At 48.6% G+C, this 14,846-nt stretch overlaps 5 protein-coding genes across 6 annotated transcripts; 3 read left to right on the plus strand and 2 right to left on the minus strand.

Moving 5' to 3' along the window:
- Window positions 1–9: 9 nt before the first annotated feature.
- ONS95_010246 (uncharacterized protein) lies at window positions 10–2,220 on the plus strand. 2 transcript variants are annotated; one of them, XM_058503826.1, is made up of 3 exons: window positions 10–549; window positions 598–994; window positions 1,116–2,220. In XM_058503826.1, exons 1-3 carry the CDS (start codon window positions 230–232, stop codon window positions 1,233–1,235), a joined length of 837 nt encoding a protein of 278 aa, XP_058360539.1. In that variant the 5' UTR covers window positions 10–229; the 3' UTR covers window positions 1,236–2,220. The 2 variants fall into 2 exon arrangements, with proteins under 2 accessions (XP_058360539.1, XP_058360540.1); XM_058503827.1 differs by having other exon boundaries at window positions 598–2,220.
- Window positions 2,221–2,284: 64 nt separating this feature from the next.
- On the minus strand, window positions 2,285–2,554 carry ONS95_010247 (uncharacterized protein; the record flags this gene model as incomplete). The annotated part of the gene is made up of 2 exons (XM_058503828.1): window positions 2,285–2,356; window positions 2,414–2,554. 2 exons carry the CDS (start codon window positions 2,552–2,554, stop codon window positions 2,285–2,287), a joined length of 213 nt encoding a protein of 70 aa, XP_058360541.1.
- A 1,075-nt stretch (window positions 2,555–3,629) lies between these two features.
- ONS95_010248 (uncharacterized protein) lies at window positions 3,630–6,018 on the plus strand. Its single transcript, XM_058503829.1, has 2 exons — window positions 3,630–4,910; window positions 4,958–6,018. Exons 1-2 carry the CDS (start codon window positions 4,314–4,316, stop codon window positions 5,705–5,707), a joined length of 1,347 nt encoding a protein of 448 aa, XP_058360542.1. The 5' UTR covers window positions 3,630–4,313; the 3' UTR covers window positions 5,708–6,018.
- Window positions 6,019–6,523: 505 nt separating this feature from the next.
- ONS95_010249 (uncharacterized protein) lies at window positions 6,524–6,916 on the minus strand (the record flags this gene model as incomplete). The annotated part of the gene is made up of 1 exon (XM_058503830.1): window positions 6,524–6,916. The coding sequence occupies one exon, from the start codon at window positions 6,914–6,916 to the stop codon at window positions 6,524–6,526; it is 393 nt and encodes a 130-aa protein (XP_058360543.1).
- Window positions 6,917–9,677: 2,761 nt separating this feature from the next.
- Window positions 9,678–14,318, plus strand: IDE1 (Insulinase (Peptidase M16)). The gene is made up of 6 exons (XM_058503831.1): window positions 9,678–10,725; window positions 10,779–10,804; window positions 10,932–11,691; window positions 11,844–12,129; window positions 12,220–13,634; window positions 13,685–14,318. The coding sequence occupies exons 1-6, from the start codon at window positions 10,062–10,064 to the stop codon at window positions 14,032–14,034; spliced, it is 3,501 nt and encodes a 1,166-aa protein (XP_058360544.1). The 5' UTR covers window positions 9,678–10,061; the 3' UTR covers window positions 14,035–14,318.
- Window positions 14,319–14,846: the final 528 nt, after the last annotated feature.

The following is a 14,846-nucleotide window of genomic DNA, read 5'->3' on the forward strand; positions in this document are numbered from 1 at the left end:
CCTGACACCCCGCGCCCGCGCCCGCGCCCGCCACTTCAAGCTCGAGGCTTGCGCCGACCCCACCACAACCACAAACCAACCACAAACCAACCTCAAGCCTTCAGCCTTCAGCCTTCAGCCTTCAGCCTTCAAGCCGCGACCCGGACCTCAACAAGAGCGCCATCGCGAGTACTTGGGAAACGTCCACCAAGCAATTGTATATCTGCGGAGGCTTCGACAAAATCACGTCATGTCGTTCAACGGCCCCATCGATGAGTCGTACCCAACGCCCGATGCCAAAGATAGCTCTACTGTGTCGCATACTCAAAAGGGCTTCAAGATCAGTGCAAGGAAGCTTCCCATCTCGAAGTCTGGACCCATTGACGATATGTCAAAGACTCTGGGCATCCCAGTACCGGAGATGATATTCGGCGATAACATGGTATCAATCGAGCATATGGCGAGTGGATGGCGGTTGGAGTTCAATGCATATGATGCTCTAGACCGGGTAGACAAGACAGACAAGAATATGCTGAAGGTCGCGTACTCGCAGGAGTGGTCAAGCAGCAGGTATGACTGTCTCTTGAGAGTGGTGTAATAGCATTTGACAAATTACAGAGAAAAGACACATGAAGGTATCAAAGAAGTCGTGAAGCCATTCGACTGGTCATACACAACAGACTACAAAGGCACAATAACCAATGGCAAGCAGTTCGATCTGCAAAAGGACGACGCGGAACCAATTCCAATTGAGCTTTTAAAGCGGCCTGACCCGATATTATTCTTTGAAGAAGTTGTGCTTTACGAAAGCGAATTGGATGATAACGGCATCTCCATAGTCTCCTGTAAATTGCGAGTCATGCCAGACCGCATGCTGTTGCTTTGCCGATTATTCATGAGATTAGATCAGGTTCTGATCAGAATTCGGGACACCAGAATCTATGTGGACTTCAAAACTGGCAAGGTTATCAGAGACTACACTGAGAAAGAGGAGAAGTTTGAGAAAGTCAAGCAGGTAAAATCAATTTTCGTACCTAGTTTCGGCGATCTGTAGATGATACGCACTTGTCAGCATCAATGCTTTATATCTACTCTCCTCAGATACAGGTGTATATCACTGGCTAATGTGTGTCCAGGAACTGGTGGCATTGGGCAAGCTGCCCAGCGATATCACAACGGCTATGCGTGATCCCAATCAGATCGGTCATCTCGTGCCAGAAGTTACCCACACTCTGGAGAGTTTGACAGTCTCGTGATTGTCTTCCTTTCTATCTATTTGTTGCATAGCATGGAGTTTGGGAGATGTGCATTCTTGTGGCGTTCAACTTGAATTGTTACCTGGTCCCGAATAAGTTCCTCTCATATAAGCAGAGTTCAAGAATATCGATTCTGCGGCGTTCAAAGAGGGTGCGGAGGACAGTATGTACCAAGCATCCATACCGTCTCATTTCCCAAGCTAATTCATTCCATGCTGGGAGAAACAATGACAGAGCCAAAGTCTTGTCTGTTTGCCCCCTCGCTCCATATCCTCCTCATTCTGTGTATCCTTCGTATCCTCTTCATCTTCTCCAACTGCTTAGGCCCACTCATATTGAGATAGAAAAGATCTCCTTAATCCACTAGTGCCCATCCTTTTCTCGAAACTGAATATACGTTTGTACCTCCTTTGAGCCGATAGCACAAGATGTGATACTTCGATTCGTTGGGGGCTTCGCTGATCTGTTCACATCTTACGCATTTGAACTTTTTATCCTTTTCAGCTGAATGATTCAGCAGAATCTCTCTAATGATGCCAAGTTACCGTTACAGGAAAAGCCTCGCTTGAATTAAATGCGTATCTGGCATTACATCGCTCCATCAGAAACAGACAACCACATCGAGCAACTTGACACACCAGTGATCTCTTAGTTGCTTCCTCATACCTGAGTTATACGCATCTGTGATACTGACAATGTTTCCCACTGGGCAGCACGAGATGAGCCGAGACACGTAGGTCAATTGCCGGAAGAATGCTAGGCCCCTTTCCCTTCTCAAAGCCCACCATGCCATACCCTGCGTGTATCTCTATCTACATCGTTTGGATCTTGACCCTTGTGCTATAAATTATAGCATAATGTAGCATACTTGGAATGCTGGTACTCACTAAATCTGGCTCGTAGAAGCCAATCAGCTTGCTTCAGTTGGGTAGACATCGTGTACTATGGTTCCGATGATTCCCGTGGTCGGCCATATTGAACTGGGATAATTGAATACAATTGATATCGCCCCTCGTCTTGTCCTGTAATGCTGACTACATACTCTGTGATTACTCGAAGAGGGTATTCTCAATAATGCTCCCCTCAACGTAGATGTGATCTGTGAACCTCTCGACCTTCAGCTACATGAATCAATAAATTTTCAAATCGAGACAGAGGCAAAAGTACGGATGGATGACGATATAGTCCCATTCTTCGGCAGTAGCAAATGCAACAGCTGTAAGAATGTCACCCTGGACACCATGTACTCCATAAACCTTCACATCTTCGTCATTTATTGGACGATCGAGTGATGCTACTCCTCTGTAAGAATCTAACATCTTGAATCCAGCGCTTTTAGTTCAAGCCGAGGAGTCGAGGTTCCATGATCGAAGCTGGTCGCATTGGGGTCTGTCGGACTTTGGGATAGTTGGGAAGTAGTCGGGAAGTAGATCGAGTAGGGGAGGGAGGTTGCCCATGGCTATGAATTCTCCTTTCAAATTGAGTACTAGTTTCGTTTATGCTATTGGAGCCTTTTGATCGAATAAACTCAGCACACTGAGCGATTTCTGACGCATGTTACTTGTACTATTGATCAATCTGCTCAGGGTTCATGACATCTATACCACTTTCTAAATATGATAGCTCGCATATTATTCTAGCATATCTCACATAACTCCGTCCATCGATTGGGATCCTCTCGGTCTACAGTTGCGTCCTTGCCACTTCATAGTAGGGAGAAAGGCCAGAGCAGTATTTCATCCTAATAACAATGAGAAGTTGACAGGCATGGATAGGCGACGGGCAAAGCCAGGAGCCTGGCATGGAGTAGAAGTTCATCTCAAAGTTTTGGTGCAGTTTGTTTTGCCTTGAGTGTATACCATAAGAGCAAACTTAACAGATTTAGCCGTGCTCGCTTTGGCGGACAGTTCCAACTCGGCAAATGATCTTGAAGCTTCTCCAAAACCCTCACGGAGCTTGCTTCCACGGATCCGAAGCTCGGGTATGTGCATGAGAAAGGGGAGCCTTGATCCTCGCAGGTGTTTTGAATCTTCTCACATTTATTCAAAACGAAACACTCCAACGAATTCGTCCATGCCGCCTCATATTGGAATGCTTGTCCTTATTCCGAGATTTATATCTTATCGCCAGCTGGCCAAGAGAAATTTCCCATAAACAGGCAACTCGTGAGCAGGCTCTTACGACTTCAGCCGTCTTGGAATAAGGAATAACACTGGATATATGCCCTTTGGTGCTTGTGTACATACCTCCCCAACTTCCTGTTCTTGAGTCTCTGAAAACTTAGATCCGAGATCTACCACTGTCAACTGATTGCGAAGAGGTGTTTCCTCCTTAAGCGAGGAAATCAGGGGCGATCACTCCCCGCATCCCCAGGATCGACGCTCTTCAGCAACAAGCATCTTGGGGGACGCGCGTTTTAGTTATTGGGGGCTGCCGCTGTCTGGCCGAGCCGGCCTAATCGGTTTCTGGTGCCTTTTTTCAAGCTTCTACCAACCACGAACTAATCCTCTGAGCTGCCATTAACACACTTTTGTAGGGCGCCTTGCTGAAGCGAGGCGCTGAGTCTCCGAGGTTCTTTGTAGTACAGGGCATGCGCGCTAGCTTTCTACCCTGGAAAAAGTATGTTCTGAACGGCAGCTTAGGGGATAGGTAGGCATTTCGGCTTTGCGGGCCTACCAAATAGCTTTTTAATATACAAAGCGGGTAGTTGTTGTTTTCAGTATAATGAAAGGGGAAGAGCAGCAGGAAGCGCTGGGTTTGGATAGGCCTCTCCTTTTGTCCACTGATGGGAGACAGCCTGTTTATTCCACCACTTGGCGATTGGCGATTCCCTCATATCAGCGGATTTTTGGTAAATGATCGGTAGCAGTTAAAGTAGGCTGATGTCAAAGACATACAAATCTTCGATGTACCGAATGACCAGAATGGCCGTGGCAGGACATGGATCAACTATATAAGTAGGTATGAAAGTCTTCCTCTTGTCCATTTTTCCTCTATCCTCCTTCAGTTTCATACAATCAAGCTTGCTTCGTTATCGTCATCTCTCAGAGCACATTCTTTTCAAACACGATCCTCATCATGATCTCCGCAGCAGCAGCGCTCGCTATTTCGTCCTTCCTTGCCGGAGCAGGCGCTCAGCAGGTCGGTACCCTTAAGGCAGAGACTCATCCATCCTTGAGCATTTCAACTTGTACCGCCAGTGGATGCACAACAGAGGCCGATCAAGTGGTTCTCGATGCCAACTGGAGATGGGCTCACTCGACGTCGGGTTCGACGAACTGCTATACAGGCAACACCTGGGATGCGACTCTCTGCCCGGACGATGCTACATGCGTAGCCAACTGTGCTATTGACGGTGCTGACTACTCCGGCACATACGGTATCACCACCTCTGGGAATGCTTTGACTTTGAAATTCGTGACTGGAAGCAATGTTGGCTCTCGCACGTATCTCATGGACACAGAGACCACTTACAAGAAGTTTGACCTTCTTGGCCAGGAATTTACGTTCGACGTAGACGTCTCTAAGCTTCCTTGTGGCTTGAATGGTGCTCTTTACTTTGTGCCTATGGCTGCTGACGGCGGTATGTCTGCTACCAACAAGGCTGGTGCCAAATATGGTACTGGATATTGTGACGCTCAATGCCCAAGAGACTTGAAGTTCATTGATGGCTCTGTATGTAACCGCGCACCTTCGGACAAGGCACAAACTGACACATATAGGCCAACTCCGAGGGCTGGGTGCCAGATTCTAACAGTGCCAACTCCGGAAAAGGAAACAAGGGTAGTTGCTGTTCTGAGATGGATGTGTGGGAAGCTAATTCTATGGCCAACGCCGTGACACCGCATTCCTGCAAAACCAACGCGCTGACCGTGTGCACTGGTGATGAGTGTACTCGTAACACTGGCGAATGCGACGCAGACGGATGTGATTTCAACCCATACCGCATGGGTAACACATCTTTCTACGGTCTTGGAAAGACGATTGATACCAACAAGCCCGTCACCGTCGTGACACAATTCATCACTTCCGACGGATCCACCAGTGGCACCCTCTCCGAGATCAAGCGATTCTACGTCCAAAACGGCGTTGTCTATGCTCAACCAGACTCAGACATCGCAGGCGTGACTGGGAATTCCATCACTGATGATTTCTGCACCGCTCAAAAGTCCACTTTCGGAGATACCAACTACTTCGGCACAAACGGCGGCATGGCTAAGATGGGTGAGGCGCTCGCAAGCGGCATGGTCCTCGTCATGAGTATATGGGACGACTACGCCGCCAACATGCTTTGGCTCGACAGCAACTACCCTCTGGACAAGGACGCCTCTACTCCTGGCGTTGCTCGTGGTGCTTGTGCTACGACTTCGGCAGTCCCCGCTGAGGTTGAAGCTTCTGCTGCCAGCTCTCAGGTCATCTTCTCCAATATCAAGGTTGGACCGATCGGATCGACCTTCATTGCTCCTGCTTAGAGAGTCCATGGATGCTCGTCTTGTAGCTATCATTGCTGGGAATCGAAATTTGGGGAATATAGAACGGTTCTAATGCAGGATTAGGATTGCATGCTGGTTCGGTCCGGTTGGAAGAGTTGTGGCCCGGTGCCTCGGATAGATTTCTTGTATATAGATTTGGGATCTCTACGAAATCGACTCTTTGGTCGTTTCTTGGTATTAGTACTTCAAACTCGATTCCGTATTCGTTGATGTCCAGTGGTTTTTGCAGACGGGATGATGATACCCATGCACAAGCCTTGGATGTTGCTTCTAACTACTTCTGGAAATTGTAAGGTCTTGAGAGTACTTGCTCAAATGACAACCGCACAAGTGCAGATTCCAGGTGCCCCAAGTTTTGTACATCCTGATTAGGCCTCATCCTGATATCATTTACCTCAACATAACCTGTCATCACTTGCTTCAAATATCATGCTTTCCCACAAGGAACACCTTGATGGCGCAGGGAAGAGGCGTAAAAAAGGACTCTCCAAACGAATCCCAGGGATGGCTTAGACTATAGCTAGTACACCAGGGGCATTTTTGTGCCAGTTTTTCGAATCAACTTCAATTGCATGTACAGCAATACATTTTCCATCAACAAGGCACCCTGTATTGATCGGAAAAATGGAGACTGGGCAAAACCCAATGCCACCACGCAATCGTTACCAAAAACTCCACGAAGCCAACGGTAAGTTACGCAAGTGCAAAGGTTTTAATCAGAAGTCTTGACTACATTGGATCTATAAGATTCCCAACTGCAGGTCTGCAACGGCGAATCTTGCAACTTGAAATAATTTAAGGGTTAGAGAAAAGCTCAACTATGAAAATCCACATTAGGATCCATGGGAGGATGTCCACGGTATCGCCAAAATGCCCATGGTTTAACGTTCTGAAAACCGGAGCAGCTCGGAGATGTAGATTCAAGAGATAAGTTACCAGGGTTGGATATTTCGGATCCCGGTGAGACATCCGACAAGCATTTAATTTGTGAGCTCCTGGATCTTGAAAGGCAAATATTGAGTTTCTGAGAGGCTGAGCCTGATGGTCGCTCATTGTCATGACTTCATGACCATGAACTATCCTTCCAGCCCCAACGCACCAGTAACCAACCTGTGTCCCCTCCGCACGACTTCGGTTCCGAATGCCTGTAGCAGGCGGTATCCAGCATAGCAATGATGAGCAAAGCATTCAAAAACCGTTTTGGGCAATTTTGCGAGATACAAGGATTGGAGACAGTACCGAAGATCCCCAAGGACGGCAAGACACGGTTCTCAGCGGGTTCGAGCGAAAGTCTGAGATTGTTGTGGACGGCAACTCTAGCAGCTCAGGTGAAGCTGAAGACTAGCTGCCGCGGTAACAAGCCTAGCGAGCCAGACCTAGTAATACAGATTTACATTGCATGTAAATTACAGTAAGCTGAATTAACCACTCAATCAGTCCTTGCAATAACCGCCGAGTCAAACCTGGTATGTGAAAGTACCGCCAGAAACGCAATCAAAAAAAGACAAAGTATGGTACGCTAACGTCAGGGAAGAAAGTCAAAAAAATTGAGATTATGCGAGGGCTCGTGGTGGATTATTAAAAAAGAATGACAAACTAGTACATCTTGAATGAAGGAAAATTTGAGAGAATGAGAATTGTGCTGGGGAGGGGTAAGAGGAACGAGGCCATACCTACATTCCGTTCTCCCCGGAACCAGGAAGAATGGGGGTCGTAAACCTTATCAAGTTCGCTGGACGTGTTGACTCGCCAAATCCGTGAGACACATCCCAGACTTTCCTCGTGGGACCTGGCTGGAGATCAGACACCTAAGTACTGTAACAGTCCCGGATCGCCACCAGCCGTGCTCTCGCCTAGAGTTGGGATGATGGAGGAGGCAGGGAGGCAGGGAGGCAGGGAGGATGGTTGGAATGGTCAGAAACCGCGGCGCTGGGGCGTTCCAAGCTGGTTCTAGAAGGTTTCTAGTGAGCCGTCACAACTGAGTCGTGGGTTAGTCTGCCACTCTCCTGTGCTGACCTGACACGAGAGCAAAGGAAGCATTTAACATCCCATTGGTGACCAATAGAAGCATGAGATCTGAAGAACAATGCCGCCTGTGGGTATCGAGATACAATTAGCAAAGCAGAATGCAGATGGTCGCGGGGAGGGGGGAAGAAAGACAAAAGCGTTGAGCCTACCTCTACAGTAGGTACTGGAACTTAGAGATGGTTCATGCAGTCCAAGTTGTTTCGCTAAATTGGACCTCAAGAACACCCTTGAGCCAACGTTCTCGCGCGGTTCGGGGCCCGAGAATGGAATGTGGGTAGTGAATACTTATAATACCTTAAGCTCTCTTTATCAGGCCAGATAGACCATTGCTTTTGCCAGTACTCTACTCTACTCTACTCTACTTTAGGAACAGAAATAGCAAGCGAATGTTGCCGCAAGCTCTTGCTTGGCGAGGATGCTTGTGACAACCGGAACATGTTGTTCTTGCCTGATACCTACATACTCATACCTTAACTTACCATAATGCATACCTATGCAAACAGCCACTACCTTACTCATGACCCACCTCGCATGCGCAAGTTATTCCATTTACCAGGGTATAATCTTTCCGGCATAGTTGACGATCTAGTCTATCACAATCGATACACTTTGCAATGCACCGCACCGTGCTGTATTTGGGTGGCACCTAAGGTATCACTTTAAGGCTGTCGTGGTCGTGTTCGAGTAGGTCCTACGCATGTGCCAAATCCCAGAGAGTGTCTCTTCTACTTCTACTTCTATCCCAAGGATGATACGCCGAGCGCTCATTTAGAACCGTCTGACATCTCATCTCATCGTGCTCTCCACCACCCCCTGCAATGGGGCAATGGGGGCCCAGACGGCTTGCTACACTAATGGCCTCCGATTCATGTTTTGTTGTTGGAAACAGGGACTGAAAATAGACAGTATAAATAGTATCTAGACCATGAGAATGATAATGAAAACGCTGCATTTCTCCCCCGGTTGGTGGGTGTACCTTGAAACACCTTTGTTTTGAGCTTTCTTTGCGTTACTTTGCAATCTAATTCAAGCATCATCTTTGTAAGTTCAACTCGGGCATTTTAACGTTATAGCCCAGGTTGGGTCGTATCGGCAAGGATAAATGTAATTCGCACCCATGGAAGAGACGACACTCACAGATTCTTCATACATGACTTACTCCCGACGCACTTCACCGCTCCTCTCATTCTTTCTCTCATCTCCTTCTCCGTCGTTTGCTCATCTCCCCCTCCCTCTTGCCGCCATAGAGCCCTATCCAACCCTCTTGGAGGCCCAATCCCCTACCAATGTTACAACTGCTGCAACTGAACATCTCGTGAGCCAGCTGTTAAACGGACGAACGGACGAACGAACGAACGAACGAACGAACCAGGCGAACGCGACCTCCTCAACAAGGACTCGGTAGCACAGACTGACTGATCCATCGCAAATCGCTGCACAACATACCTTTATAAAGGCAAGGTTCCAGGGCTGAGCAGCTGCTGTGTCTTCAACGAGAAGAGGAGTTCTCAAGCAAGTTGAGTCCGAGTAGTGCAGGCAGGGGCAGCAAGTCGAGTCCAGTCCGCACGATAGCCACGTCCAGCCGGGTCGGGTCGTATCAAGTCAAGTCAAGACAAGACAGATCAAGTGGAATCAAACGAATCAAGGCCAAGTTTAGGTACTTCCGTACTCCTTTTCGGACCAAGCAATTGAGTCTAGAGACGCGAGAGGGGGCAACAGGGACATGCCCGGATAGGACAGGACAGGACAGGACAGGCCAGGACAGGACAGGACGTCTTCAATTCTGACTTCAATCGCTCGCATCCAAACCAGCCCTTCCCTCCCCTTCCCTTCCCTCCCCTCCCCTTCCCTTCCCTCCCCTCCCGTCCCCTCCCCTCCCCTCCCCTCCCCTCTCCTCTCCACTACCTATAATATTCCGCTCCATTCTCCATTCTCCACTCTCCACTTCCTCCCCCTGTTCCAATTCCATTGCCTCCCGAGGCCCTTTCCGTTCTTCCATCCCGGCTTGCGTTATTCCACGCAAAATACTGTACTGTGCGGAGGTATTACTGCGCTGCGCTGTACCTAGGTACCCTTGCCCTTGCCCTTGCCCTTGCCCTTGCCCTTGTTCTGGGGACATCACCTGCTTAGAATTGCCTGCGACCTAACGTATCGAGGTATCGTTTGTTGTCCAGGTAGCCGCCGCCTGCATCTGCTTTTTCTGCACCTGCACCTGCAACTGCAACGGCAAACGACAACATCACCTCACCTCACCTCGCCTCGCCTCACCTCACCTCACCTCACCATCCCGCGCACGCACACCTTCATGACAGGACACCTTCTGCGGTCTCCGCGTCTAAGTCTGCACCATTCACGGGCCTGCCATAGATTGGTCCGACCGACGACCTCTGCCTCTGCCTCTGCCTCTGCCTCCTCCTCTTCCTCTTCCTCTTCCTCTGCATCCTCGCTATTCCCCTCCTGCAGCTCATTCCCGTCCTCCGTCTTCGCACAGACCTCGTCGCCATCTGTCCCATCCCAGCCTTTAGCCCACTCCTCGTCCACCAAGGAAGCTCAGCGGCAGATATCTCTCAGGCTAGGCGGGGTCTGCCTACCAAGACTGCTCACTAGACTTTCAGCTAGTTCTTCAACAGCATATCTTCATCGTCCTTCTGCTTTCACATCTTTGCCACGCTGTGGCTCTTCATTGTTCAAATCGGCCGCCATGTCAACTCTATCTCAACCACAAACCCCGGCTGCGCTCGATAGTCCCTTGAGGGAGCACAGACATCGGCCAGTCGAGAGGCTCACGGACAGCTTGGAGACCCCATCTCTCGACAACCGCAGTTATAGGGTTGTGAGACTGCCGAATCAGCTGGAGGTGCTCCTGGTCCACGATGCGGAAACCGACAAGGCCTCTGCTGCTATGGATGTCAACGTTGGCAACTTCAGCGATGAGGATGATTTCCCGGGCATGGCCCACGCAGTAGAGAATGAGCCCCCAGCCGATGTATCCTGGGACTTGATAGCTAATACCTCTGTAGACATTTGCTATTCATGGGAACTAAGAAGGTACGTGAAACACAACAGATTCTTTCGCTGGAACTTTTATATGGGTTCTGGAGCCCTGCCAAACCTCTGCAGCTATGGGCAGAGCAGAACCGGCCTTTCATGCAAGCAGATGCTAATATCGTCACAGTATCCAGTTGAAAATGCATACTCCCAATACCTCTCTTCCCACTCTGGAAGCTCGAATGCATACACCGGAGCTACGTCTACAAACTACTATTTCGAAGTTGCGGCAAAGAAAGCAGAAGATGCAAAGGCGGACGAGTCATCACCATTGTATGGAGCTCTGGATCGATTCGCACAATTCTTTATAGACCCTCTCTTCCTTCCATCGACTCTAGAACGAGAATTACGGGCAGTAGATTCCGAGAATAAGAAGAACCTGCAAAGCGACCAATGGCGGCTACATCAATTGGAAAAGTCTCTCTCGAATCCGAAGCATCCATACTGCCACTTTTCTACAGGGAATTTTGAGGTTCTGAAGACACAACCAGAGGCAAGGGGAGTCGATGTTAGACAGAAGTTCATGGATTTCCATGCCAAGCACTACTCAGCGAACAGAATGAAGCTGGTCGTGCTGGGCCGGGAATCTTTGGATGTTTTGGAAGGCTGGGCTGCAGATCTATTTGCTGGCGTGAGGAATAAGGACTTGCCGCAGAACCGCTGGGAAGACGAGCAGCCTTTTGGGGAGAAGGATCTATTGACCCAATGCTTCGCAAAGCCAGTAATGGACTCCAGGCAACTGGATCTCTCGTTCCCGTTCATAGACGAAGAATTGCTGTTTGAATCGCAGCCAAGCCGATATATCAGTCATCTAATTGGTCACGAAGGACCTGGAAGCATCATGTCTTTCATCAAGTCCAAGGGATGGGCCAATGGTCTCAGTGCAGGTACGTTGGATGTTACATGCGATTTTACCAAAATTTTCTCTATTCGAGCTCTCGAGCATAGTGAGCTGGGTCGTGACAGGGTACCCATCCATTATGAAGCCCTTCCAGCTGGACCCTGTGGATCTTGAAATAAGCTAATTCAATCCTCACAGGGGCATACCCAGTCTGTCCTGGTACACCAGGAGTATTCAACTGCCAGATTAGGCTGACGGAATATGGATTGAAGAACTACAAGGAGATTGTTAAAGTTTTCTTCCAATACGTGTCTCTCTTGCGGGAGACACCACCTCAGAAATGGATCTTCGAGGAGCAGAAAGGGCTAGCCGATGTGGATTTTAAGTTCAAGCAAAAGACACCAGCCAGCCGGTTCACAAGCAAGATAAGCGCAGTCATGCAGACACCACTGCCTCGGGAATGGCTCCTCAGCGGACACAGCAGGTCAGTCTCAATCCCATCTTACCCCAACGGTGACTTGGGGAACCACGTGGACGGGAATCCTGATTATGCAGAGCACTGACTCGTGGCTAGACTTCGGAAGTTTGATCCTGCAAGGATCCAAGAGGGGCTTGCATGTCTGAGACCGGATAACTTTCGCATGAGTGTTGTGTCCCAGAACTTCCCCGGATCGTGGAATGACAAGGAAAAGTGGTATGGGACCGAGTACACCTATGAGAAGATACCCGCAGATTTCTTAGCCGAGATTAGGGTTGCCGCAACCAGCACCTCCAAAAACCGCTTTGCTGAATTGCACTTGCCCCATGAGAACCAGTTTATTCCTACCAAACTTGAGGTCGAAAAGAAGGAGATCAAGGAGCCAGCGATTGCTCCAAAGCTCATCCGAAACGACGACTTGGTCCGGACGTGGTACAAGAAGGACGATCAGTTCTGGGTACCAAAAGCCAACCTTTTCGTCAATTGCCGAAACACTCTTCCAAGTGCTACAGCCGAGAATTCTTTGAAGTCAAAACTTTACACTGATGTTGTTCGAGACGCTCTGGAGGAGTATTCATACGATGCCGAACTCGCAGGTCTCGATTACTCCGTATCTAGCCATTCGACGGGTATTGAGATTGCTGTTTCAGGCTATAATGACAAACTACCCGTTCTTCTAGAGAAGGTGCTCCTGACTATGAGAGATCTGGAAGTCAAGCCGGACCGGTTCGAGATTATCAAAGAGCGATTACTTCGAGGCTTAAAAAACTGGGATTTCCAGCAGCCATACAACCAGGTTGGCGATTACACCAGATGGCTTAACAGCGAGAAAGGCTACATCAATGAACAAATCCTCGCAGAGCTACATCATCTCACAGCAGCCGACATTCAACAGTTCTATCCACATCTCTTGCGACAGATGCACATCGAGACTTTCGTACATGGGAACTTGTATAAAGAGGATGCGCTGAAGTTGAGCAACTTGATCGAGACAACGCTGAAGCCAAGAGCTCTTCCCCAAACACAATGGCCTGTTGCTCGTGCCTTGGTTTTCCCACCTGGCGCAAATTTCATCTATCACAAGACCTTGAAGGATCCAGCGAATGTCAATCATTGTATTGAATATCTCTTGTTCGTAGGGGACAAGTCGGTCCGTCCTTTGAGGGCGAAGACACTTCTTCTTGACCAGATGACCCACGAACCGGCTTTTGATCAGTTAAGGACCAAGGAGCAACTCGGCTATGTTGTATTCAGTGGAGCTCGTACCTCCGCAACGACCATCGGGTACCGATTTATCATACAGAGCGAGAAAGATGCTGCATATTTAGAGTCCAGGATTGACTCATTCTTGAATGGTTTCAAGGATACCCTTGAGAAGATGTCTGAGAGTGATTTCGAAGGCCACAAGCGAAGCTTGATTACGAAGCGTTTAGAGAAGCTGAAGAACTTGGATCAAGAATCTGGTCGGCTTTGGTCGTACATCGACAGCGAGTATCTTGACTTTGAGCTGGGTAAGCTATCTATTTCCTCCCTTGTCCAATTTCTACTAACAAGATCGTAGTCTACGAAGATACCGCGATCATCAAAACTCTCACCAAGCCCGATATGCTCGAATTCTATAATCACTTCATCCTTCCATCTTCGCCTCTCAGATCGAAGCTTGCGATTCACCTCAACGCCCAGACGGCCGTTGCTAATGTTGCTGATAAGGGTATCAAGGTGCTAGGGTTGAACAAGGACCACAAGGATCAAGAGGATGGTGAAGCTATTGACGTCAAGCCAGAAGGCAATGGCACAATACCATATGTTATTACCGACGTCCGAGAGTTCAAGTCGAAACTACAAGTCAGCGCCGGACCCCAACCAGTCAAGCACATTTCCGAATTCGAGGAGATAGACTCCAAGTTGTAAATCGTACGACTGCCCCGTTTCAGCTTTTTGTTCGGTTTTTTTACTCAACAAAAAGGACACGATTCTGCATGCATGTTTGCGCACTCTTCTGGGATGGGTAGTGATGAGACATACCCACAATAGAAAAGGAAGACAAAAGATGAGAGCGAAGACTTGCGATCTTGTCATCCTTGCCTACCCTATTGTGTTTTAGCCATGGGCATGCGAGGCTCATTCATTGCTGGAGTCGAGGTTTGGTAGATTCCTTGGTGTAGGCACATGGGATTGTTGATACCCAACTCGGTACTTTGGCTTTTGATCCAATATTGATTTTAATACACCTAGGGTTAAGAACTCTCTGGGTCTTGCATAGTCTGTGTATCTTGTGATTTGTGGAACTCCTGGCTCTCAACTCTGCTACCATTGGCTGTCAGCACGTCACTGTGCAACAATGCTAGGTGTAATCTCTTATGTCTCCACCACGATTCCAGGCTATACTTTGATGCTTCAGCCGCAGTGGGACTGCAAAGATCTGCGGTATAGGTATCGTCTGCACAAACGGGGTTCAGCCGGACGAAACAGCCCAAACAGTGGATCAAGGTCTGATTTGAGATCATATGACATAGGGTAACGGTGAGGGATCTATATCTACCAAGCCAGGATTCTGTTTCGTTTTTGTTTGTGACTTTGGTGTTTCTCGTAGCCACAGAAGTCAGCAGATTGTCCTCCTTCACAGTACTGCGTCCAAGCATCACCCTCGAAATACAAGTACTGGGGTTTCCCCAATATCGCCTTTCAGATCTATTTTCTCTCAAAAGACCGGCTCGCCTAAA

Source organism: Cadophora gregata (genome assembly GCF_030347475.1).
Source record: "Cadophora gregata isolate MNR1 chromosome Unknown scaffold_4, whole genome shotgun sequence".
Classification (NCBI taxonomy): Eukaryota; Fungi; Ascomycota; class Leotiomycetes; order Helotiales; family Ploettnerulaceae; genus Cadophora; species Cadophora gregata.